This window comes from Barbus barbus, assembly GCF_936440315.1.
Source record: "Barbus barbus genome assembly, chromosome: 12".
Taxonomy (NCBI): domain Eukaryota; kingdom Metazoa; phylum Chordata; class Actinopteri; order Cypriniformes; family Cyprinidae; genus Barbus; species Barbus barbus.
In genome coordinates this window covers 11,572,116-11,599,375 of record NC_136740.1, presented here as the reverse complement: position 1 = coordinate 11,599,375, position 27,260 = coordinate 11,572,116, and the positions used below count along the sequence as shown (strand labels likewise).

At 37.1% G+C, this 27,260-nt stretch overlaps 1 protein-coding gene across 1 annotated transcript; it reads left to right on the top strand.

Annotated features, from left to right (window-relative positions):
- Positions 1 to 2,275: 2,275 nt before the first annotated feature.
- LOC306877587 (juxtaposed with another zinc finger protein 1) lies at positions 2,276 to 26,681 on the top strand. Its single transcript, XM_079429436.1, has 5 exons — positions 2,276 to 2,461; positions 12,564 to 12,636; positions 17,011 to 17,207; positions 17,729 to 17,898; positions 24,688 to 26,681. The coding sequence occupies exons 1-5, from the start codon at positions 2,347 to 2,349 to the stop codon at positions 24,862 to 24,864; spliced, it is 732 nt and encodes a 243-aa protein (XP_079285562.1). The 5' UTR covers positions 2,276 to 2,346; the 3' UTR covers positions 24,865 to 26,681.
- The last annotated feature ends 579 nt before the right edge of the window (positions 26,682 to 27,260 follow it).

Genomic DNA, 27,260 nt, shown 5'->3' with positions numbered 1-27,260 from the left:
AATAGTGATCAAGTCATCTGTGTGAGCCTTTCTGCCTCTAGAAGTGCATTTATTTGTGGCTAAACGTATAGTAGATTGGACGTACTGTATGCAAACTTGAGCAGAATGAGAAGCTTGATCATACAAACCAACAGTGATGTTGGTTTTAGGAGCTTTATGATAATACTGAAGCTCAAAATCGATTAAAAAGTAGATTAAAAAGTTTTCAAATCAAATGATATCTGCATACCTTCAATTCTAAACATAAATCACAAAAAAGAAGCTAGTTTAGCAGCAGCATTTAACATGTCTGATAAGTTTTTTTATTTTCTTTATATTTAAGTTTATTTAGGCCTATTTTAATTTTAATTTTTTTCATTTTTATTTTTTTATTATTATTAACTAAAAAGGGTAACACTTTATTTTAAGGTGTCCTTGTTACACGTTACATGTAAATACTAGTATAATACAAATAATTATGCATAATTACATGCAAATAACCCTAAACCCGACCCTAATCCTAACCCTAATTATATAGTGAGTACATGTAGTTAATTAATATTACTCAGTACTTAAATGTATAATTACACTGTAACAAGGACACCTTAAATAAAGTGTAACCCAAAAAGTACTATGGGGCCACCATGATTTGGTACAGTGGTATTACAATGTTTATTAAGAGGTTGTTTAATGAAATGTCATGGCTGTAGAAAGGAGCATTTCCGTTTGTAATTCCACGCTGCCACCATGTGGATTTCTACTGCACTGCATTTACTTCCAATGAACGGTTAGGCTAATTACACTTATTTAACAGTTTACACTAACTTTATTTTAATTAGGCTACGTTTGTTAATGAGAAACTCATGCAAGGCAAGGCAAGTTTATTTATATAGCACATTTCATACACAGTGGTAATTCAAAGTGCTTTACATAAAAGAAAATAATGAAAAATAATAATCACAGCAATAAAAACAAGGAATTAAAAATAACAATAATTTTAAATGATATAGAAATTGATTTAAAATGAATTTAAAACAGTTAAGAGAAAATTATTATAGATAAAATACGGTGCAGTCAGTTCGGACATAGCACAGTGCTCATTCAACAAATGCACAGCTAAACAGATGAGTTTTGAGTCATGTGGCTAATGTTTCAGCACATCTGATTTGTGTTATTTTCAGTCTGACCATGTTAAAATACCTCGACCAACCACAGAATATTTATTTATTGTTTGTTTGTCTGCATTTGCAAAACACAAGCAAAGTCGGTTTCACGCTTTGCAAACAAAAAATCCACACTGTCAAACTAAGTCGAACATTTTTTTATAGAAAAAATAGCAGAGATAGAAAATTACTCTAATAAACTAAACTTATATAATAAAAAGTTTAACAAATTAGGCTATATCATTTATAAGCTTATTAATTTATAAAGATAAATTACATAAGTATATTATATAAATTATATAAGCTTTTTTACTGTTTTTCTTTAACTGCTTTTTTTGTCTTTTTAATTGCTTAATTTTTAAGAGTGTTGAAATTATTAGTTAAAATCAGAATTTCACAGATTGTGGCTCTTTCTACATACAGAGTTTTTAATACCTTTATGATAAATGTATAAAAATGTTACAAAGATCAATATATTATGTGACCCTGGACCACAAAACCAGTCATAAGGGTCTTTTTTAAATTAAGATTTATCCATGAATAAAAGCTGAATAAATAAGCTTTCCATTGTTGTATGGTTTGTTAGGATTGGACAATATTTGACTGATATACAACTAGATTATTTCAAAATCGGAATCTGAGGGTGCAAAAAATCTAAATATTGAGAAAATCACACTTTAAACTTGCCTAACTGAAGTTCTTAGCAATGCATATTACCAATCAAAAATGAAGTTTTGATATATTTACAGCAGGAAATTTTCAAATTTATTCATGGAACATGATGTTTACTTAATAATCCTAATGATTTTTGGCATAAAAGAAAAATCGATCATTTTGACCCATACAATGTATTGTTGGCTATTGCTACAAATAATATACCACTTGAAAGTTATAGGCTATAGTAGTGTATCAAAGCCATGATTAGGCCTTTATCCATTTAGTGTTTTAACATATTTTGAAGAAGTATTCTTTCGAGTGAAGAATCACCCATAGACACGCGCACAATGGCTTATGGAGCAGGACTAGTGTGCAGTATTTCACATCAACAGGTATGACGTGTTGGGCCCTCCTCTCTTTCTCTCTCGTGCTGCGTTGCTCCAGCTGCTGCCGCCGCTGTCTGTCTGTCTGTATGTGCGCGCGTGCGAGTACGCGCAATCTCCTTTCCGCTCGCGCCGTGCTGCTGCTCCTCAATGTAGCAAAGACCATGACAGGCATCGCTGCCGCCTCCTTCTTCTCCAACATTTGCCAGTTCGGGGGCTGCGGACTGCACTTCGAGTCGCTGGCCGAGCTCATCGTGCACATCGAGGATAATCACATCGGTAAGTGCGCTCACGGAAGCACAATCTGTGCCGCTGCAGCGCGCACAGCAATGGCCGGCTCGCGCGCTCCACAGTCACACTCACTTCCTGCGTCGCAGCGGCGCTGTTGCTAGGTGTGGTGAAGCGATGGGACTTCGGTGCGTTTTGCTCGATTTCGGGGCTCTTTTAGGTGTCCATAGCACAATATATGAACACGTTCGGGCGTCGTTAGGCCGCTTCAAACTAGTACATGGTCTGAACGCGTAAACACAAGCGGTAGTGCTGCAGTGGGAATGTTATGCAAGGCCCGCAGACGCGGAGCTTCGTGGAGATGTGTCCATCTCATCAGCTCACAGCAGCTCATAAATACGAAATGCATGTATAAAGTAGATTAAATTCCATCCAGAAGTGATTAAATGCTTGTTAGCTAATGCAGCATAAGTGCTTCCTTAATATGGCTAAAGGTAACGGGTACGTGTGGATGCGTCATAATAATGTGCAATGGTCATGGCAGAAATGCATTAATAGGTTAAACGACTAAATGCACAAAAGCACTGGGATCAGATGACTGCAAGTATGTTTTCACTTATTGAATCATGAGTATGGTTTGTATGTGTTAATCCACTATTACAATGTCCTGTATGAAATATGACACTATGGTGGCTTGAATTTCAGAGCTATTATATCTCAAATGTCTTGTCACAAAGATTTCAACGTTTTCTTAGAATAAAAAAATAAAAAAAGGAATTGTGTTTTAAAGGTTAAAATAAGTCACATTGTAAGATACAATAATAATAATAATGAGAAATAGAGATTTATGTAACCACCACTGTATGATACACAGTTGAAATGATGAGACATAAAGTTGCAATTAGAAAAACAATGTCACAGTTACATGAAATAATCACACTGCGAGATAAAAGTTCATAATTTAAAAGATATAAAGTCACACTATAAGAATAATATGACCTAGCTTTAACCTCTGAATGGTACTTTGTGCTGAAATCAAATAAGCATATTTTAATATATAAAGAAACAATTCTTTTAATTGTTTTTTTGTTGTTGTTGTTTTTTACTCGAGTCAGATCCAAAACAAACAAAAACAACAACAACTGAGTTCTGGTCTTCTACACTGACTTGCATTTTGTCCAGGGTATTTTTGATTTAACCGGAAGCACAGGTGGTTAAATTAAGGCACATTTGACCTCACTTCATAGTGGTTTGTATTATTTACAAGTGCAGATGTAGGTCATAAAGTTGCACTGGTGCCTATCAGGGTCTGATTTGTTGTCATTCTGGAGCAGGGGTCACACTGGGGTCAGGAATCCCTTTGAGTCCCAGCCTGCAGAACTTATATCCAGTAGAACAAATGCGTAGGGTCAAGGCCCTTTATAGCCTGTATTGTTCCACTGAATTACTATTAGTGTTAAGGCTATATTAATGCAGAAATAAATGTATGGATGTGTGCTTGTAAATGTGTGATAAATTAAATGTGGTGTTACGGTTTCGCACAAAATCAACAGTGTTTTCTGGTTTCTCTGGCTGTTGGACACAGAAATGGAGCAAAAGTAAACAAAAGATGACTGAGAAGTCCAAAAATGTAAGCATAGCATGAGATGGAATGCAGGTTTACTTTGAGCACACATGAAAAAGAATATTACATACCTATCTGTCATAATCAAAATACTCTCATGATATCTCTTTCATTACGGTCGGTGATTCAGTCTCTAGAGTGCTGATGGATATCTCAGTCAATGGGGGCTGGATCTGGACTCTGCTGATGTAATTTAACACCATTGGACTACCTGTCCAATGGACACTGGCAAGAGCCTGCATGGAGTGAATTTGTAAAAAGAAACCTGATTTCTATGGACAAAGCGCCCCGCTTCCCCTTCCCTTCCCTTCCCTTCTCTCCCCTGCTGACTGACATTCTCTGTTAGCTCAGCTGGCCTCTGAGAGGGAGATCTGTCTGGAGAGCTGGTAGAAATCATCAGTCCAGTCAAGCGATTTAGCCTGAGGTGTTTTCTGCCATCCATATGCACTCCAAACACACTCTGCAGCTCAGATACTCTGCCGCAGACTGAAATTTGCCATGAATGCATCACTTTTTGAAAGCGTGATATGCTTGTTTGCATAGTTTTTGAATTTATGTTAGGCAGAAGCATTTTCAGAATTATGTGATCTAATGGTGCACAATATATAAGTACCAGTGTCAGTTATAGATATTAAGTTATAGATTAGTATTCAATTAATTAATTTTATCATTATTTTATGATTCATTAATCCATTTTATTTTATTAAGATAAAATAGTATGGAATTAAAATAATATAGATTTAAGCATTTTTAATATAATAAATGTCATTTTTGTTTTGATCTGTTCTAGGCCTTCCTGTAGTTTAAAGTGTCAGATGCAGCCCCTAATGGCTTATTCAAATTAGACATTTTACATATAGGTCATAAAGATCATGCTGAAGATATAGTGAGGGAAAGTTTTGCATACTAAACCTTGCATAATCTTTTAAATCATCTGCTTGAGACAAAATGCAGTTGCACATATTATATTAATCTTTACACTGCTATGTATTATTTTGAATGCATCCACTAGGCCCAACCAGTGTTCAGGTCCATGCGCCCTATGAGCAGTTTTGTGGTATTATTCTGAAGTGGAATAACAAAGTGATTGGATGTATAACCAATTCTAGGCATAGACAGCCTAGGTCAGGTGTGGCGAACTCCAGTCCTGGAGAGCCGCAGCCCTGCAGAGTTCAGCTCCAACCCTAATTAAAACTCACCTGCCTGTAGCTTCCTAGTAACCTTTCAGACCTTGATTAGCTTGTTCAGGTGTGTTTGATTAGGGTTGAAGCAAAACTCTGCAGGGCTGTGGCTCTCCAGGACTGACGTTCGCCACCCCTGGCCTAGGTGGTTGCTTAAGGTGCCACCAGCTGGTAAGTGCCCCAACATTCCTGTTAATTTTAAAGGTGCAGTATTTAATATTGACAGCTAGCGGTTAAAATGAGTACTGTAGTCCACAATCACAATATATGAGAGAGTTGTTTCTCCTGCCCCCTTCTCCTCAAACTTGACGCTCACACGAGTTGCCAGATTGAGGACACTCAACAGGAATGAGCAGAACTGACAATGATACACGATAAGCCTTGCACTGAAAGTTGATGAGTTGATTTATCAACATGTCTCCGGTCATAGAGCTTTTTAGGTGGATGCCGAGATTTTTAGTTTGGGTAGAATCTGCGATCTTCCCGCAAAGATATTAGCCCCTTTCACACATAAAGTCTTTACTGGTAAATTACCAGTGAATTACTGTTAAGAGATCATTTGTGAACTGGACCTTTTCAAAAAATACCTGTCAATTCGTTCTGGCAATTTACTGGTATGAGAAGTTGTAACATTACCAGTAAATTACCAGTAGTGGGGTCTGTGTGAACGCAGAACGAGATTACCGTCATGAGCAATTGAAGTTGTCTAATATGATGTCTCTGGGCCAAAAGCAGCTGTATAAATGTGAACATTTGACACAAAAATGAGAACATCAACAAACCTCCATATTAAAAAATGATGTCACATAATTTACCAGTATTTTGAAATTGATGTATTAATGGTGCTTTACTGGTTAAAAGACGTAACATCATTGTCTGTGTGAACAGCGCATTTTTGTATTTACCAGCAAAGTCATTCCGGTAATTTTATGGCAATTTACTGGTATTACTGTGTGAAAGCAACTATTGCCTGATAAGTCAGAGAGGCAACAAGCTAACTGTATAAGCTTTCAGATGCAGCCAGTAAATTTTGGCTTAAGTTTAGCTGGCACTTATTCATCCGAATAGGAATGGGAATTTATACTGACACCTGTTGGCCTGGATGAATGAAGTTTGTTTATTAACCGCTAACTGCCAATTCATACTATTAGTAGTGGTAACTCTGTCAATTTTATGACACAGCTGGTCTTATGTCAACATGGCAGTTCTCCTGAGGGGCGATGTAGAGAGAAAACAACAAGATTTTATAGAAAACTTATACATGTGAGTGGACAATTTTAATGATATTTTCCAAAAGTGTTCTTTTTTTTAGTGTAAAACATTTTTTAATTAGCAAATAATTTCTGCGTAGCCCTTTAAATTCCACTATGGCAGATTTGCATTTGTGTGTGTGTGTGTGTTTGCTGTGGTATTGCTGTGGCTGAATGTTTGAGTGCATGCTTGTATTACTATACAAAATGGAGGCCTAGTTGCCACAATGGCAACACACAAGAGCCCCGCTCTAACAAAATAAAATGATCTAGAAAAACATTGCTGTTCCACTCAGCACTTTTAAATCTGTCGTTCTGAAAACTGATACCCTTAGGCTGCCTGCCTTTGTTTAGCTTATTTTCACCATAGGATTTATGTACCAGGTTAAATTGCCCTCAGGACCATCATGCTTAACAGTTACATCTAAAGTAAATGTGTCAACACTCCGTGGTGCCCCATTCTCTGATCGGATGAGATGGAGGTTGATCAATTCCAGGCAGCTGACCAGAGCTGAGCTTGTTTTAATACCTCTTCTGCTCTCTGATTGCACGTCTCGAATGTGTCTGGGGTGTTAGCTGAAGGAGAGTGTGGCTAAAGTGACTTATTGCGCAGTAATGAGGCAATTAGTGTCCCATGGAACCCCTCCCTCACCCACAGCCCTGCTCCTGGCGAGGTGTGAAATCTGGCATGGCCCCACATAGGCCTAGAGCAAGCTTAATTACAAAGTGGGATGGTGGATTGTGGCCTCTCTTACTCTTCATCTGGGGACCTGCTGCTAAAAACATTCTCTGCTTTAATTAACGCCCGTCTAAACAAAGCTCACATTCTTACGGGTGAGGTGGGTTCATTGACAGGTGCTCTTGTGACCAATAGGGGGCGATGACATGCTACCAGAAGAACAGAGTGGAGATTTGCGAGGTCGGGTGGAGAAATGTTGGGGATAGGCCTCATTGCTTACAGCAAATGAGCTTGTGAAGTTCTAAGGTTGTAATATTTTATCACTTTTGAATTCTCCTCCGTCTTCAAGCAAATTCGAGTTTGTGGTTAAAACGCTCTCTAGGGTTTGATTGTTATATGTATTACGATGGCAACAGTGTAAATACAAGGAAAGAGGGTGTGTCTGAACCTTTTACTGTTCGTACTTGTGCATGTGGGTTCTGTAAGCAACCAAAAAAGATCCCTCCGAGACTCTCGCTGGATGTGACAATTTATGCAATTCTTTTTTGACTTCCAGCTCTTAAAATTGTGAATTTAAAACTGGCAGGCCGTAGCCACCGAGGGTTTCACATTAAAAGTGTTAATATGACGTTGAGATGATTTAGGGAGTTGAATGGGTTACAGCGCACAGAATTATTGTAGTTGCGACTACAGTGTTTAGCTAGCTTAAATCCTCCTGGTGTTTGGAGACTATCATAAAATAAAAAAATACAGTTTTCACCATGTGCTGAATTATTTTATTTTTTTATTTTACGTTTTTTCAAAAGATTTATCTCCACCATTTTGGATAGAGGTTTTTATATTTCTGATTGTATTTCAATTGTAGTTTTAGTTATTTTAGTACTTTGTTAAACATGTAAATAAAAGTTTTTCTTATTTTATTTCAGTTAACATTTATTTTTAATGGTTTTAGTTAAGTATAATAACCCTGCAGAAGTCTTCTGCTTTCAAGATGTAAGCTCTACAGGGGTGATCTGCAGGCCTCTGAACAATGAACCTCTGAGCTTCACCACATGGAGGGCTCCTGGAATGGCCTGGAAAAAAATCTCAACGGAAATAATAAATTTGAGCAGTGACTGGTGCCCCTAGAGCTGCACCTGGTGGACCCAATTACCTCAAACCAACACCCCCTGTTCCCTCCCAGCCCTCCATCCAAACCCAGCGCAGGCCAGCTAATGACAGGAAGAGCTGATATTACCTGGATTAACCATGGCAGGGGGCTGCCGCTGATTTAGAACGTGTGTGTTGTGATGTTCACTTGTACAAGACCACCCATGCTCAAAGGAGCAGCTAAATGTTGTATCTTCTGAATGACGAGAGCTTATATAACAGCAGCTACTAGTGCTGTTTGGATCCTGGAGTGTTTTTGCTGATGTAATCCAGCGTGATTTATCTCTCCACAGTTTTTTGAAGGGAATAATTATCCTCTTTTAGTCACATAGGATGCAACCACTCTGCCTGGTGTAAATCTATCACAATATTGGCAACATGGTTTCCCATAATGCTCCCCCCCTTATTCGTTTGCTAGAGTAAAATAAGGATTGTGGGTGGGGAAAAAACAGTGTATGTGTGGAGAATACACTAATGACTAGATCTAGACTAGACCCCCAAAAATGCAGCCAGTGCAAGACAACACAAACAGACATTCACACTACTACACAATCAATAGCAGTTTCTGCAAAAATTGCAAGAATATTTGATACACTAAATCACACTATGGATGCATGATATATTGGTACCTTATAAGTTTTCCACTGATACAGGGATTTTAAATTTAGGCCTATGTGTCAATATTCGAAATTTAAGTTTGCATGCTTATTATTTTTGCATTTAGATTACCTTTGGTGTCATCTAACATTCATTCACACAATAAAACCCAAAATAAAAATCCATATTACTACTGAAAATTATGAAGTTGTTAGTTCACTTGTAGCTTTTGAAATGGTTTGTTTATTTTTTTTTTATTATTTAAACAAAATATTAATAATCTATTTCATTTATCAGCCATAACAAGCCCGATCTCACGGCAATTCGTACATATTTTACGAGGTGGCTAATTTGTACGAATTTGTACGAACTCACTCGGGCAAATTCATACGATTTTTGCTAAATCGTGCATATTTTTATAAGTTGCCAATTCATATGAATTTGTAGGAATGACCTACACCTAACCCCGCCCCTAAACCTACCCGTCACTGGGGTTTAGACAAATCGTATGAGTGAGGTCGTACGAATTAGCCACCTCGTAAAATATGAATGAATTGGTTGTGAGATAGCGTTGGCTTGTCATGTTCAAATTGCATATTTTGCTAGTAATCTAGAATTTTTTAATAGTTGACTGTTGTTTTTTTTTTTAATGGCCTGTACCAATATCTAGAGAGCAAGGTGACCAAAATATCTGTAATATTATATTGATATGCAGATATGTAATACAGCATATTTTCAAACTTGTTTGGCTTTCTTTCTTCAGTGAAGATAAATTTGAACATAAATTTTCCAGTGAACATACATTTTTAAATAAACATTTTTTTTAGTCAACATTCTTCAAAATATCTTTTACGTTCCACAGAACAAAGTAAGCCATATATGTTTGAAATGATAAGAGGATTATTAAACGATTGGCAGACTTTTAATTTTTGAGTGAACTCTTTCATTCACTAAAATATTAAAAACATGTGGACAAAGATGTTAGCTGATTTGAATTTTAAACAAAGATAATGCTGATAATTGTTAGCCTAATTGATCTAACCAATCACCTATCGGTCTATTATTAGGATAATCTCTTACTCTACCTGTTTACACTTCCTTTGATCTCTTCAAACTGAAAGTCTTCCTAGGTCTTGAGCAGTAGTGAAATAATGTGCCTGTGTGTGGGAGAGAGAGAGACCACCATGGTAGACCACCTGTTTGTGTATTTGTGGACCACCTCTCCCTGTAATGGGGTCCTGGTAGGCAGCAGCTCTGGGGCCCGTTAGTGACTTCAGGCCCTAAGGAGCCCAGGCAATTCTAGGTGTGATTTACGGAGTGTGTGTGCGGATTGATCCATGTGTGTGTGACTATATGCAGCTCTTGTTGTTTCTCTTCTTCTGGGGCTTTTCCCCTGCACGGGTCATATGCACACATACAAAACTCCTTTTTCTTGGCACAGGAACAGCATGGTGCCTAATGCATCTTTTGTGTGTGTGTGTGTGTGTGTGTGTGTGTGTGTGTGTCTGTGTGTGTGTTTGGCAGAAAGGTGTGGGGTCTTTCCTGCAGTAGTTCAATCAATGCTAATGAAACACTTTAGCTGAGGTGCAGGCCGAGCTGAAAGCTTTAAACAATAAACCGACGTGGAACAACACACCTACATCCTACCTGCACCGGCATCCGGTGTTGTTTGATAAACATCATAGCAAATAAAATAAAATAAAAATTCTGAATGGCTGTATGAAAACATGTAAATGCTCTTTGACTCGATGCGGATGTACTGTAAGCGGGGCAAATACTGAGACAAATATGAGGATATTAATTAAAAACAGAATACCTTGATTCACAAATAGGTGAATATTTTGATTCACAAATAGGTGAATAGCTAACACATTATACCGCTATATCCATAACGCTGTATTTCTGTTATTCTATAAGTGCCACCTACTGTCAGAGACTGAAACTGCATGTTCATTCAGCCCATATACCGTTTTTTACAGCATTGGTCTGAACCATAGACTGTAAAAAAAAAAAAAAAAAAAAAACAAAAGACAGACAAATCGCATGTAAAATTCAATACAGAGTTCTGGCTAGAAGGGATACAGCTACGGCTGGAAGTGACGCAAAATCTCTCCATAAAATAACAATTTAATTTTTCTACCTATCATATTGTTTTATTAACATCTACACCGAACCAAACCCTAAAACCTACCCCTTACGATAATGCAAATACAGTAAATATTGTTGTTCAGTGTGACAAAAATGACACAATATTGATGTACGCATACCCAGTAAGCTCTGGTGGCTGTTGCTGTATCCCTTCTAGCTCTATTCGGCAAAATGTAAAATAGTTACGAATTGCCTGTTGGGCGTCGCCACGGTGTAACAACCAGGTGGCAGCATCTGCGTGCCTGTGTAGTTACGAGGCGGCCGAGCCGGAGTGTGTGATTATGCCACGCTGGCCAGAATCACAGTTCTGACACGCGGGGTGCCGCTTGGTTTCGAAGAGCCCAGACAAATATGTTTCGGGTTAAACGGGGCAGAAAGAAATGTGTTTACTCACAGCAGAGGCATAAAAAGAGGCATTGAGATGCATCACAGGGGGGTGCACAGGGGAGGCTCATTAGATGAAACTGTGTTTTGGCACTGCTTGTGTTAATGGTGTTGGAGAATGCCCGGAGACGGAGAGACAGGCATCTGAAAACCATTACCCTGGCAGAGCCGCTGGTATGTGGGCACCGCCGACCACAGAGGGGACGTTACAGTTGCTGGGACGTTAAGCGGATTATTATTATTTTTTTTTCAGGCAATAAGATGCAGTTTAGAGACATTTTAGCCTGTTGTGTTCAAATGTATTATAAAATAACTAGGTGAAAAAACTAACTCAACCTAGAATGTTTGTCATTCGCCACAAGGTGGCAGCGTAGTCCACAGTGGTGCTGCTTCGTGACTGCATTGACCGCATAGAATCAGAAGCCGTTTTGACAGAACAGCCCCAAAACAGATATCTTTATTTTTGAAGTCGACTCTTTAATATGCACAACTAAAAACCAGACATAAAACCGTCTTTGCCCTGGCGTGCGGGCATTTGGATCCAGTTGGAGGGTGATCTGGGTGGCCCTGCCTAGAAAATGAGCACATCTGGGAGGAATGGCAGAGAGCTTGTTCAGTGTGGTGTGGTGTGACACTAACCAAATGGCTGTCTTACGTTTACAAACAGCTATTGGATACGCTCTCCATAGCCCAGTCCGGTCTCTCTCCCATGCAGAAGTGCTGATTTATTCTGCCACTAAGTAGAGTTTAATGAAAAAAACTTGATTAATGGAGTTAATTGCCATCTGCAAGTGATTGTGTACATGTTGTGTGGCAGAATCTAGTATTGAGTTTGAAAGTCAGTGACTTTAACAATAAAGTGAGTAATAGCTTCACTCTGGCAATGACACGTAAGCTTCCACAAACACACTGACTCCGATGCCACAAAATGACTCTCTGGGGTGATGCAGATTTAAACAGGTAAACAACACTGCTGTCACCCAAAGAGTTCTAGCTATATTTTCTTTTTGTGTATGTTGTTAGAGTTTATTGTTATACTACAGAAACCCTTAAAGCCTCAAAGTGCTCTTGGTTGTTCTTTTGTGGTGTGTTTTTGTGGTGTCTGTCAGTCTAGTGAATTATTCATCTCTGTTTTGTTTAGATACAGATCCTCGTGTGTTGGAGAAACAGGAACTGCAGCAGCCCACATATGTCGCCCTCAGCTACATTAACAGGTACATGAGTCATGAGATATTCAGATTTTATGGTGTAATTATGATTTAAAATTTTGTAGTATTATGTACAAATGTTTTTATTGATTGTATAGAGAGAGAGTGATCTAGTTCATCAATATGTGTGTGAATGTATTGTTTATTTATTTCATATATAAAAATATTTGTATTTTCCACAGCATTACTCAAAAATATTTGATAATAGGAATTTTACATTCCTGTTTACTGTTAAGCGGTGAAGCAAGTGTCCTTTGGCAGATGTCAAATTGCTTTATTGTCCACAATGTAAATTGCTTTTGGCTCGCCACCACCACACTGTAAAAAAAAAAAAAGTTGAGCCAACTTAAAATTTTAAGGCAACCAGCTTCAGCAGATTTTTTTTTTACAGTGCATGTATTAAAACAAAATGCAAACATAAAGATAAAACATGTTAAACATTAAAGGGATAGTTTACCAAAAATGAAAATTCGGTCATCATTTATTCACCCTCAAGTTGTTTCATACCTGTGAGTTTCTTTCTTATGCTATTTTGAAGAATGTGTGTAACCAATGTGCGTTTCTGGTCCTTGTTGGCATCCGTAGTATTTTTCTCCCGATACTATGGAAGTCAACCAGCGACTGTTTGGTTAAACAGAATCTTCAAAATATCATCTTTTGTGTTCAACAGAAGAAACAAACTCGTACAGACCAACTTGAAGGTGAGTTTGAGAATTTTTATTTTTGGTCAAAATACTAATGACCGAAGACTTTTGCACAGTACTGTATCTTTCAAAAATTATGATATATTTATTAAAAAAAGAAAAAAAAAAAAGAAAAAAACATATATATATTAATGCAGGCGATTATAAGACTTGGGTTTTTCAACCTTTAGACTGTGTACAAAAGAAACCAAATGACAAAAATGAATCTAAGAACAGTCCAGCATTTTCCTTAATGGGATTCTGTAGTTTTTGGAAAATGGCCATGTGGTCAAGTCCTCCTCTACATCCTCTTAGGGATCTGGTCAGTTTATGAAGCTGTAATGAACTTCAAACCAGCGCCCAAGTTATCATATACACTCAATTTCACTCTGTTGAATGTGGTTTGTGTAGGAATACTTCGAGACAGAAAGCAGCTCCAGTGTTAAACCGCTTTAATAGGCCGAACGGTGGTGGAAATTGTTGCATAACAAAGAGGAGACATTTTTGTCCATCTCTTACTGCTTTGCGGCTTCTGGTTGGTAGTCTGTTAATTCCACACCAGCTTTAATAATGTCTGTGTGAACATTTATGCTTTAATACATACATTTACTGACAGTTTTATAATGCAACAAAATAAGATGGAGTGAATGCATTGTTGTAAGGTGGATTAGACCTACTGAAGCATCTGAATTATAACAGATAGATGACAGATGGTTCATTTGTATTGCAGGAAGGAGTAGCAGTTTGGCACGGTATTTGAGAACTAAAAGCAAATTTTTACTTTATGGTTACAATGGTTAAATTTGGGACATCAATTGTACATGCACATCACTCTTGTTTGGAGAGAATTGGGGGATGTACTCACAGGACACATTCTTGCATTCAGAAACGGATAAATGGAGTGCAACTGATAAAAAGGAACAAAACACAGGTGTCTTGGGACAACCTCCTATTTGATACATGTACACTACCATTCAAAACTTTAGGATCTGTTGGATTTTTCATGCTTTTTATAGACGCCACTGATGCTCAACAAGACTGCATTTATTTGATCAAAAATACATACAAAATATTATGCTGTTGTACGTAATATTGTGAAATATTACATAAAATGCCAACGTGGTCTTATCATGAATATTCATATTGCTGTTTAATTATTGTGGAAACCATGAAACCTTTTTTAGGATTCTTTGTGAAATGGAAAATTAATAAAACAGCATTTATTTGAAATGAAAATCTTTATAACGCTATAAATGTCTTAAAAACACTACTGACTGCAAGCTTTTAACAGAGGTGTACATTGAACACCAACAAAAAAATAATTGCCCACCTTTCCATTCATAATACTCAAGTTCTTGGCTGATTTATTTAAGGTAAATGAATGTATTAATATATTGGTGCAAAAATATGATGATTAACCTCAAGTAGGTCGAAGAATTTAGCTTTTTTGCATTCTGTCAAAGTTTGATAAATTGGCTTATGTGTTGGTTAAAGTAGTGCTGGATGATATACCGGTTCAAATGGTAAACCGGTTTGAATTACACACGCTTTATGCATTTTTCAAAAACTGGCATACCAGTAGAAGTGGCTAAACAACGTAGACAGCACCGTGAATTGAGAGTGGATCCCTGTTAAATACATACACTTCTGACTATTTGTTGAGAGATATTAATTACACACAACTAATTCTTTAACTGGGCGAATAAACTAACTGTAAGCTATGAAGGTAAACTGAGCGTCCATGACAACTGAATTTGTAGATGTAGAGAATAGCCACACGTGTGTATCAGTAAATACACCTGATTCACCAGATTCATACCTGCTGTCTGAGAGTAAATCTGCGTTGTCATTCGGCCCGTCTGATGTTTTTGTTTCGAGCTGGCATGTTAAGTAGGATAATTTCACAAAGCTACGGTCAGACCATTCTGTTTTAGCTGCATTTTGAAATTATACAATCTAATTTACATTAAAAACTGCTCATGCTACATGGAACTAGGGGTGTGCCATATCATACCATCCACGATAATACCGGTATAAATTTTTACATGATAAAAAAAGTGTCATATCGTGATATCAATGATATAGCGACGCAATGACGTATTTGCTAGGGATTGTTCGGCAGCCGAAATTATTCGGCTGAAAATAGCAACAAAAAAAAAAATTAATAATACATTTTTTCAAAAACTCTTTCAGTGTTCGGCCGATTAAACAAAAAGACTGAATAAATTGTACCGAACAATGACGTGTGTTACATAAAATTAAAAAGTAAGACAATAATGATAGTAATTACAACAGCTCTATCAATACATTTATTATAACATTCACACATAGTGTTCAAATTGGGAACTGTAATATTTTCTAATGTTTTAAAAGAATTCCCTCAGCAAGGCTGCAGTTATTTGCAAGCCTGATTCAAGAAGGGGGTCTCAAAAATGGCCACAAAATATTATTTTACTAACTTATTAATTTGAAGTTAAATTGTGCTTTGTTGGTATGTCTGCTAGAATGTTTAAAAAATGTTCAGTGTTAAATAAGTATTTTAAAATTGTTGTTTTGTGTTAGTGTACAATGTTTAAAAATAATAATTTATTCCATGTAGTGTCCATTTCAGTCATTTAACATTGGAGGCACCCAAGTTTTTTGACACATTTGAATTTTTTTTTTAAGTAACAGAATAGTTACTTTCCATGGTAATTGCTTACTTTTATAATGATGTAACTTATTTACTAACTTAGTTACTATTTGTGAGAAGTAACTAGTAACTATAATTACTTTTTTAAAGTAACTTGCCCAACACTGGTCACTACTATTGCACTATAATGCTGCTTCTGCCACCTTATGACAATAGATTCACACGTGGAATTAGCTAGTCTGTCATCAATGACAGTAGCTCATTGGAAAAGGACGGAAAATGCCCTTCATTGTGTTTGCACTAATAAATGCTGCTGCCTGCCAGCTGCAATCACCAATAAAACGTTGTTCCATATTTTTTTTTTTATATCATCATAAATATCATTATCGCAAATATTCTTGAAATATCGTGATATAGTTTTGAGGCTATATCGCCCACCCCTACATGTAACATGTTTGATTGGATCTTGATTAAAATACAGTGGTTTCATGCATTCTGATTCATATAAAGGCACAGTCAGGAAAACATCGTGATAAACCGTGAAACCATCAGAAGCCTTAAAAAAAAAACAGCAGTTTTGTTGAACCTGCTGTGTGTGTAATACATGTGCAAATGCACTCCATTTTGTTGCCACAGACTTTTTCCTTTAGCCATGTATTCCTTTGCCAGCTCATTTTCATTGCTACATTGTGCTCACTGAGACTGTATCTTATCAAGGTATTTTTCTTTCAGTTAGACTGGAGCGATAAAGGGCTGGATTTTTTTTTTTTTGTCCCAGAAACATCAAGTAGCTTTTTGTAGTGAGTAAATTTAATTGACTGGAAAGTCTTTGTGCACAAAGTCTTTATAAAATTTTTTGTTGTTGTATCCAGTTATTATTGCTCAGAATGTGTGATGGCAAATGTACTGATGTTTGTGTGGCTGGATTAGAGTATTTTAGTTTATGACTGTTACTTTACATGTTTGGGCTTCCCAATAAGCAATAAGTCTTTGTTTTGAGTTTGCTATAATTTATTGTAAATCAGTTTAAGAACTTCATCTAATAAAGTTCACTTCCCTCTCTAGGTTTATGACAGATGCAGCACGGCGGGAGCATGAGTCTCTGAAGAAGAAAGTTCAGCCAAAGCTGTCACTCTCACTGACGGGCAGCCTTTCACGCAACAGCGTGGCCACGCCCCCTCGCCACAACAGCGGCAACCTGACCCCGCCTGTGACTCCGCCCATCACGCCCTCGTCTTCATTCAGGAGCAGCACCCCCACAGGTACTTCTTCAGGAACTCACTTTATGCCTATGTTTCCTAGAAAGAGGAATTTTGGTAATAACTCCATTAAACCTGCAGTGCTTGTTTGATGTTCGGTTGTAATAGATAATCCAATAACCACATTGTGAGTCACACACTGTTTTTTTTCACCGCTGCAGTTTCCCATGGCCCTCTCTAGAGCAACATGTGCTCTCTCTCCCACAATTAAATGTTTTAAGCATTTTATTTTTGTGTGTTTGGAACAGAAACTAAATAGTCTCCAAATTGCTTGTATCATACTATTACTGTGCATTAACTTCTTATGCCTTCCAGATTCTTTCTCATAAAACACAAACGCTTTTGCTGGCTGGGCACAGTACTGTGAGAAAGATAACTGTACTAGTTTTCCTTAAAGCTATTGTGTCTGCGGTGGTGGCTGATGGGAAATGCCGTTTTGTTGTTCTAGCGGTGTAGTGGTTAATTGTCTGAAAGGTTTGATAACATGATCAATTACTAAATGATTATTTGTTCTGTACTCTCAGGCAGCGAGTATGATGAGGAGGAAGCGGAATACGAAGAGTCTGACAGTGACGAGTCGTGGACCACCGAAAGTGCCATTAGCTCTGAATCCATCCTCAGTTCCATGTGCATGAACGGTGGTGATGAGAAACCGTTCGCATGTCCCGTGCCTGGCTGCAAAAAGAGATACAAGGTAAAATGGCTTAACATATCTACTTTCATTTGTCTGTACACTATAGGTTTGTGGATAATTTTTGAAGACTAGAGAAATCTTGACAGCATGGAAAACATGCAACACAAAAATTCCTTAAAATGATCAAAATCTTATTTTTATGTAATATTTTTGTGAAAAATTTAAATGTTATGATTTTATAAAATTAATAAATAATTAGACATTTTATACATATATTTTAACTAAAAGAGTCATATACAATGCTAAAAGAACATTAGTTTGTGTATTTTGTGTAATGCAATGTGTTTAAGGTTAAAAAACACATTATTTTCCACGTATTGTACATTATTGTTGCTCCTCTGTGCCCCGCCTTTCTGAAACGCTTCGATTTTTACAAAGGTCATCGTTCTGAAAAGCACGGTGTGCTCTGATTGGCCAGCTATCCAGTGTGTTGTGATTGGCCGAATACCTCAAGCATGTGATGAAAATGTAACACCCCTTACCATAATTGGAAACGCACAGTGTCTCCATGACATGGCAGCAGCGGCGGCAACAATACTACAGCGAGAGTAAAAGTTATGCCTTCTTTCTTTGCTTAAACATTTGGGGGGTGTTATGCAAATCTTCCAACACAGTGAGGTAGACGTGGGGGCGTGTTTAAATGAGGCATTTAAGGAAGGCGTGGATGAGTCTTAACTTTTATTAAGAATATCTCTTTGGGTTTTGACTTTTACGGATCTTATATATGCATAAACAGCTTGTAACACTCCAAAGACAAAGGAAAATTTGAAATCGCATCATATGACCCCTTTAATATATTTTATTTGAAATATACTTTATATTATTTAAAATGTGTCGATTTTTAAAATACTTTTGAAAGAAGTCTCTCATACTCACTTAGGCTGAATTTATTTAAATCACAAATACAGTAAAACAGTAATATTGCGAAATATTATGAAATTTAAAATAACTTGTATATTTTTATGGGAAAGCTGAATTTTCTGTAGCCATTACGCCAGTCTTCAATGTTATACAAAACCATGATCCATACTCGCATGAAACAGTCTTTCTTTTAGTTTTATTCTACATTTATCACGAATAGGACAAGGGCACAAACGTTTCGGCTCAAAGCAACCCTCTACGGACACCTTGGCAATTGAATCGCCATTGGCTAGTAAATTTTTTAGTTTACTCGCCAGACTGATATACTATATATGCATACATATGTGTATACAGTGCCCTCCAAAGGTATTGGAACAGTAAAGAAAAAATTTCTCTGTTGGCTGTGGAGTCAAGACATTTACAAATATGATTAAAAGATGAATATGAGACAAAACTACAGAATGTCACGTTTATTATTGGGTGATTCAACACGTTTTACCAGCTAAGAAGTTTTAGAGAAGCACTTTTAGAGTTTTATCTGATGTGAGCATAAGTATTGGAACAGTTGCCTCACAGGTCTTTCTAAGTGATCAGCTGTGTCCTGTTGCATTAATTCTTCAGATATTAAAAGCAGGGAATGTGTCGTATCAGTTATATCCATTACTTCTGTATTCTGAATCTTGCATTCGATGACACACACAAACCAGGATGAAGACGAGGGAGCTGACTTTGAGAGAAAAGCAAGCAATTTGGATGCAAAAAGAAAAGAGGAAGTCAATTAGAGCTCTAGCAAAAACAAAGGGCATGGAGAAATCAAGAGTTTGGAAACCACCAGCGACAGCAGCAACCAACAACGACCTGATCGGCTGAGAAAACAACAGTAGGTGATGGCAGACAACTCATAAAAGCTGTGAAAATGAATCCTAAAATACATGTCTGTAAAATAACCAACACCTTCCAGAAAGCTGGGGTGATGCTCTGACAATCTACTGTCCTCAGGAGACTTTGACACAGAATTACAGATGCTACACAGCAAGATGCAAACCTCTGACCAGCACCAAAAATAGAAAGGCAAGATTAGAGTTTGCAAAAAAGCACAAAGGTGAGCCAGAAGAGTTTTAGAACTGTGTTTATGGACCGATGAGACAAAGATGAACCATTATCTAAGTGATGGGAAAGCAAAAATGTGGAGAAAAAAGGGAACTGCAATGATCCCAAGCATATAGCCTCATCTGTAAAGCATGGTGGAGGTGTTGTCATGGCATGGGCATGCATGGCTGCCGCTGGAACAGGCCCTCTCAACTTTACTGATGACGTAATGTATGATGACAGTAGCAGAATGAATTTGGAAGGGTACAAAACCATCTTGCCTACCAATATTCAAGAAAATGCCACCAGATTCATTTGGAAGTGGTTCATATTGCATCAGGACAATGACCCAAAACACCCTGCCAGGTCAGTCAAGGTCATCGTTCTGAAAAGCATGGTGTGCTCTGATTGGCCAGCTATCCAGTGTGTTGTGATTGGCCAAATACCTCAAGCATGTGATGAAAATGTAACATCCCTTACCATAATTGGAAACGCACAGTGTCTCCATGACATGGCAGCAGCGGCGGCAACAATACTACAGCGAGAGTAAAAGTTATGCCTTCTTTCTTTGCTTAAACATTTGGGGGGTGTTATGCAAATCTTCCAACACAGTGAGGTAGACGTGGAGGCGTGTTTAAATGAGGCATTTAAGGAAGGTGTGGATGAGTCTTAACTTTTATAAAGAATATCTCTTTGGGTTTGAGACTTTAGTCTTTGTCTTTGGAGTGTTACAAGCTGTTTATGCATATATAAGATCCGTAAAGTTGCAAAGGAAAACTTGAAATCGCATCATATGACCCCTTTAATATATTTTATTTGAAATATACTTTATATTATTTAAAATGTGTCGATTTTTAAAATACTTTTGAAAGAAGTCTCTCATACTCACTTAGGCTGAATTTATTTAAATCACAAATACAGTAAAACAGTAATATTGCGAAATATTATGAAATTTAAAATAACTTGTATATTTTTATGGGAAAGCTGAATTTTCTGTAGCCATTACGCCAGTCTTCAATGTTATACAAAACCATGATCCATACTCGCATGAAACAGTCTTTCTTTTAGTTTTATTCTACATTTATCATGAATAGGACAAGGGCACAAACGTTTCGGCTCAAAGCAACCCTCTACGGACAAGGAATTTATAAGGGCAAAGAAATGGAAAGTCTTGCCCAAGTCAATCTCCAGATTTAAATCTGATTGAACATGAATTTCACCAGCTGGAGAGGAGAGTAAAGGCAGAAACTCCCCAAAACAAGCAACAATTGGAATTGGCTGATTTAAAGGCTGGGAAAAGCATTTCAAAGGATGAGACCAAGAGTCTGGTGATGTCTATGGGTCACAGACTCACTGCTGTGATTGTGTGCAAGAGATCTGCAACTAAATAATAGCTTTTAATCTTTTATATCTGCCTTATGTTCAACTGTCCCAATACTTATGCTCACATCAGTGAGTGGGATGAACTCTAAAAGTGCTGTTCTTTTTATTTGGTAAAACATGTGTGTGTTGAAACGGCTAATAATAAAATGTGACATTCTGTAGTTTTGTCTCATATTCATCTTTTAATCATATTTGCAAATGTCTTGACTCCACAGCCAACAGAGCAATTTTGTCTTTACTTTTCCAATACTTATGGAGGGCACTTTATGTGTGTGTATAAACACTCACCGGTCACTTTATTTGGTACACCTTGCTAGTCCCGGGTTACTAGCAAGGTAGGTGCTCTATTGGATTGAGATCTGGTGACTGTGGAGGCCATTTGAGTAAAGTGAAGTCATTGTCATGTTCAAGAAACCAGTCTGAGATGATTTGAGCTTCGTGACACGGTGCATTATCCTGCTGGAAGTAGCCATCAGAAGATGGGTACACTGTAGTCATAAAGGCATGGACATGGTCAGCAACAATACTCAAGTAGGCTGTGGCGTTTAAACGATGCTCAATTGGTACTAACGGGCCCAAAGTGTGCCAAGAAAATATCCCCCACACCATTACACCACCACCACCAGCCTGAACCGTTGATACAAGGCAGGATGGATCCATGCTTTCATGTTCTTTATGCCAAATTCTGACCCTACCATCTGAATGTTGCAGCAGAAATCGAGACTCATCAGACCAGGCAACGTTTTCTCAATCTTCTATTGTCCAATTTTGGTGAGCCTGTGCGAATTGTAGCCTCCGTTTCCTGTTCTTAGCTGACAGGAGCGGCACCCGGTGTGGTCTTCTGCTGCTGTAGCCCATCTGCTTCAGGGTTCAACATGTTGTGCGTTCAGAGATGGTATTCTGCATACCTTGGTTGTAACGAGTGGTTATTTGAGTTACTGTTGCCTTTCTATCATCTCTAACCAGTCTGCCCATTCTCTTCTGACCTCTGACATCAAAAAGGCATTTTCGGCCACACAACTGCCGCTCACTGGATATTTTCTCTTTTCCGGACCATTCTCTGTAAACCCTAGAGATGGTTGTGCTTGAAAATCCCAGTAGATCAGCAGTTTTTGAAATACTCAGACCAGCCCAACATATATATATATATATATATATATATATATATATATATATATATATATATATATATATATATATATATGTGTATATGTGTTTATAAAATGGCACAACTTATTAAATATTTGAAAGTACATTCTTAACATCAGTCAATCAAGCATTATATATGATAATCAAGTATCATTTATGCCGAGTTCACACTGCACGATTTTAGCCTGATTTTTCACTTGCTGACAGGTTTTGATAAATCACAGACAAATGCCTGAGATCGGAGGCAAATCGGTGCTCGCTCACGCGAATGACAATCACGCAGTGTGAATTATCAAAGACGCGATCTGAGGGAATCGCCAACACGTCGCCGACGTCCGCAAAATATTTGGCATGCTAAATATCTAGAGCTGTCGACGATTCACAATCACACTGTGTGCAATGATTTCTGACTGAAAACTACAACTTAATTCAACTTTAACCATAAAGGGATTTGAGACATTATAGGGTACAAACGAAAACCCCTTTCTCGGAACTGCAGTTTGTTCAGTGGATAATTCTTTGTCCGATAAATTGAATACAATGTTCTCTTGGTGATTTAAATCAGCACAATTGGGTGAAGTTACCTCCTGAAGTTTTTTTTTTCCTTTTCCCCAAACTTTGAACAGTAATATGTATATGATTAAATAATAAAACAATTTCTTACAGACACCAGATCTATTAGCACCATTATTTAAAGCAGTTTACTTGGGATTCATTCATGCAGTGTATCCATAAACAATAGCAATCACCAGTGGCACAAATATGATCAAACAGTGAATGCTGGGCTCTCACTGTTTAGCAGTCAAAGAGTTTATTAACACTAAGAGCTGTAATGGGGACAGGACTGGAAGCTTGACATGCATTTTAAAGGCATACATGCAGTCCACTGAAGGCCTGTGCGTTTTATGAGATTTTCCACTGCCATCTGGTTCTGGCTGCTGAGATAAATGATGTGCAGCCTGTGAGAGCCGCATTCAATAAGAGGGAGAGGAAATGGATGATGACAGCCATGAGTCTCTGCAATGTTCAGATGTGGCTCTGATTTGGGTTTATGTGGGTTCAGTGGGTGCCTGGTCTCCACTGCTGTCAAGCAGCTGATGGTTTTCCTCATTATTTCACACGACACTGGATGTTTTATATGTCTGGAATTATTAAAGTGCATTTTTTACTCTCAGATCGTTTTGTTTGCCTTCAGATTATTGATCAATGTTATAATGCGATATGGAATTCAAAACTTAACTGAAGTGAATTAAATAATGTTGTTTGCACAGTGTAAGCTGCAGTTGCATCCTCTGTGCCGAACTGAGTTCATATAGGATCACAAAATGATTTCATTGGCTGAAAGTATTTTTAATAAGTAGTATTTTCACTTCCTGATTAGAAACTGGCTTTAGGATGTATGCCATCTGAACTGTTATTACAGACATTAATGTCTTCCATAGATTATAAAAGATTGTGTGAATATAGATTTTTTTAGCTTATGTATTACGAGCTAAACACTCTAAAAACTACTGTAGCTTAGCTAGTGTTAACCAGTTAGCCTGCTAGCATACATTTGTTTTCTTATTTTAACCAAGGCTGCATACATTTGACCAAAAAATACAATAAAAACTGTAATATTGTGAACTATTATTATAATTATATTACAAATTTTAAAGAAAAAAAAAGTAATATATTTGTGTGATGGGAAATGATACTTAAAAAAAATTATATGCTGTAATATGAAGAAACCTTTTTTAATTTATTTTTTTATATGTTGAACAACAACATTGATAACCGACATTAACAGTACTAATAAATTATTATTTTTTTAATAAATGTAATTATATATTAGTAATAAGTATCTATCTAGCTATCTATATAGTTTGTGTGTGCATATATATATATATATATATATATATATATATATATATATATATATATATATATATATATATATTAGTTATTGTTTAGAATTAATAAATTAAATATTAATTAGTTAAGTATATTTTATATTATATATTAATTTCTTTTACAAATCGCACAGACCTAAAACCTTTGAAAACGTTCATATTAAATGCATTTTTATCTGATCAGGCATTACAAACAGGAACCCCTGGAGGTCCTGGGTGAGCTCAACTCATGCCATATAGATACAAAAATATTAATAATTAATTTAAAATTTCAGTCACACTTCTTTTTGTGAACCAGTCAAGACTTACTATAAAATCAATCTAAATGCAGCAGTGAGTTGTTGTTTTTTCTCCTGTGTAGTCCATTATTGTCTAAACTAAACAATGATCCTCTTGTTTCTGCTCTTCTCTGCAGAATGTGAATGGTATCAAGTACCACGCCAAGAACGGCCACCGCACTCAGATCCGTGTTCGGAAGCCCTTCAAGTGCCGGTGTGGTAAAAGCTACAAAAGCTCTCAGGGGCTTCGACACCACACCATCAACTTCCACCCACCCGTCTCTGCCGACATCATCCGCAAGATGCAGCAGTAGAGTGCCAACATCCTCCTCGACATCCCCACACACACATGTATATACAGAACCATGCGCACCAGCAGCTGTGGCTGTCCATTAACTCTGACTTTGACCTGTCTTTTCCTCAGTTTTTTGGAGGACATCCAAAAAATATTTGTCTGGAGGACAGTTTGTCTTTCTCTATTTTGCTCTTTCAAGAGTAAGACTTCTTCACCTCCCTTTTCATCCCACTCCTCTTGAGGAGGAAACTTTAATCTTTTTATATTCCTCTTCCTCAAGGAAGACTCCTGAATCCCTGTATCATTCCGTACCTCCATGAGGAGGATTTGATTCAACCATCTATCAAAACACTACATTTTGAATCGCATGCTTTAATTCTGTTATTTTTTCTTATTTCCTTTGCTTATTTGTATCTTAAGAGTTCAGTTTTGTATTTTTGCACATTTGCTTAATCTCTTTATTTTCCTCGTCTTTAATTTTTGATGCTAGGTGCTTATTGTAAGACTGACGGTATGTTTGGGAAGGAGAGAATCGTGACTAGATAACCAGCCTCACGTGAGTCTCTGTGAGAAAAACGAAAGATAGGAAAGGCTTGAAAAGTTTGAATGTTTATCTATCCCATATAAGCAACATTCACAGCTACAGATTGTGCATATAACTATATATTCTATAAGTTTCATAGTCGGATTTAAATTCTAAAGTTTATTCCTAAGTTTTATTTTGTATATTTTCAACCGAAGTTCAGAGATGACGATAGCGATTGATTATAGATGTGCAGTTTTCGGTAGTGCTTTCACCCTTTCCGTTAATCTCAGAAAAGTTTTGAGTTATAGCACCAAATGACTCTCAGGTGACAAATCGCCAGCATTTCAAAATCATAATCCTGATCTAATAGTATTTTCGAGTAGGCTGTTCCACTCTTCCCAGGTCTGCTGTGGCCGGACCGTTCTAGAACTCCACAGTGATCTGGAGAAGAACCTAAAGCACTTTGTAGTGACCAGTTGCCAACCTGTTTAGGGCATTTTGTATTGCCAACAAGTTGCAGAATGTTTTCTGCAAGTCAGCTGCGAAATTCCAAGGACTAATATGGCACTTTGGAGATCTCTCTTTCTGAGGTTCATTTTATTTTATTTTTTCTAGCTAAGGGAATTCATTCTTTCGCTATACCTCCAGTGTGCTTGTTAGATGTGAGATAATTGAAACTGGTTGCCTTGAATTGTGGTACACCACCACAGCATTCCAGTACAGTATATGTGTAGCCAAGTGATTCAGATTGTGTATTCGTCCTGATTCTGGCTCGTCTCTGGTGTGTCCGTGTGACTTTTATAACCCTAAATTGTCACTGGGATGATGGAGAGTCACAACCCAAAGATATTCAAGTGTGGACTCATACCTTGAATCAGAAAGGTACTTGATTTGATTTGCTTTTGGACTTGTGTGTGGTATAGATAAGTCGCTAGATCCTCCAGAGATGCTGGCCAGATCAGGGCCTGCCAATCACTCATTATGACATTACTGCATGGACGTTAATGTTGTTGGAATTGCAGTATCGGTTTAGATGCAACATTGTAACAGTATTACACTGCCAGTGCAGAGGGAAGTATTTGATATATTGTGTACTTAATGTATTGTCTTGATGTGAGTGCTTTAAATTATATTTTCTTAAGTTTCTGGACAACAATGTTCCTACATGTAATGAAGTCAGACACCAGGGTTGTTTTGGAACTGGTGACATTTTCTGCAACAAAACTGAAAAAGGAAAAAAAAAAAAAAAGCTGCTTCATAAATGTAAACCTGGTTACATTTTATATATTAAAATGGCCTCTGATATGTTTTAAAAAATTGTCTTTTTATTTCTTCCCGCCAGGAATGTGGATTCATGGTCAATTTTAGGATAAGGATAGAGGAAAACTATTATATACCCATTTTTATTTATTAAATGATATGTGACTCTGGACCACAAAACTAGTCATAAGTAGCAGGGGAATATTTGTAACAATAGCCAACAATACATTGTATGGGTCAAAATTACCGATTTTTCTTTTATGCCAAAAATCATTCGAATTTAAATAAAAATCATGTTCCATGAAGATATTTAGTAAATTTCCTACCGTAAATATCAAAACTTAATTTTTGATTCGTAATAGGCATTGCTAAGAACTTAATTTGAACAACTTTAAAGGCGATTTTCTCAGATTTGTTTTTTTTGCACCGTCAGATTCTAGATTTTCAAATAGTTGCATCTCGGTCAAATATTGTCCTAACAAACCATAAATCAATGGAAAGCTTATTTATTCAGCTTTCCGATGATGTATGAATCTCAATTTAAAAAAATGTACCCTTACAACTGGTTTTGTGGTCAGAGGTCACATATTGTTTTTGTAATAGATATATAGTCAAAGTACAAAACATAC

Bases quoted from the DNA above. Each gene is read 5' to 3' on its own strand.
- LOC306877587 (XM_079429436.1), top strand. From the start codon at position 2,347: ATGACAGGCATCGCTGCCGCCTCCTTCTTCTCCAACATTTGCCAGTTC. The intron at 2,462-12,563 runs GTAAGTGCGCTC...TGTTTTGTTTAG, and splicing joins CATCGAGGATAATCACATCG to ATACAGATCCTCGTGTGTTG. The intron at 12,637-17,010 runs GTACATGAGTCA...TTCCCTCTCTAG, and splicing joins GCCCTCAGCTACATTAACAG to GTTTATGACAGATGCAGCAC.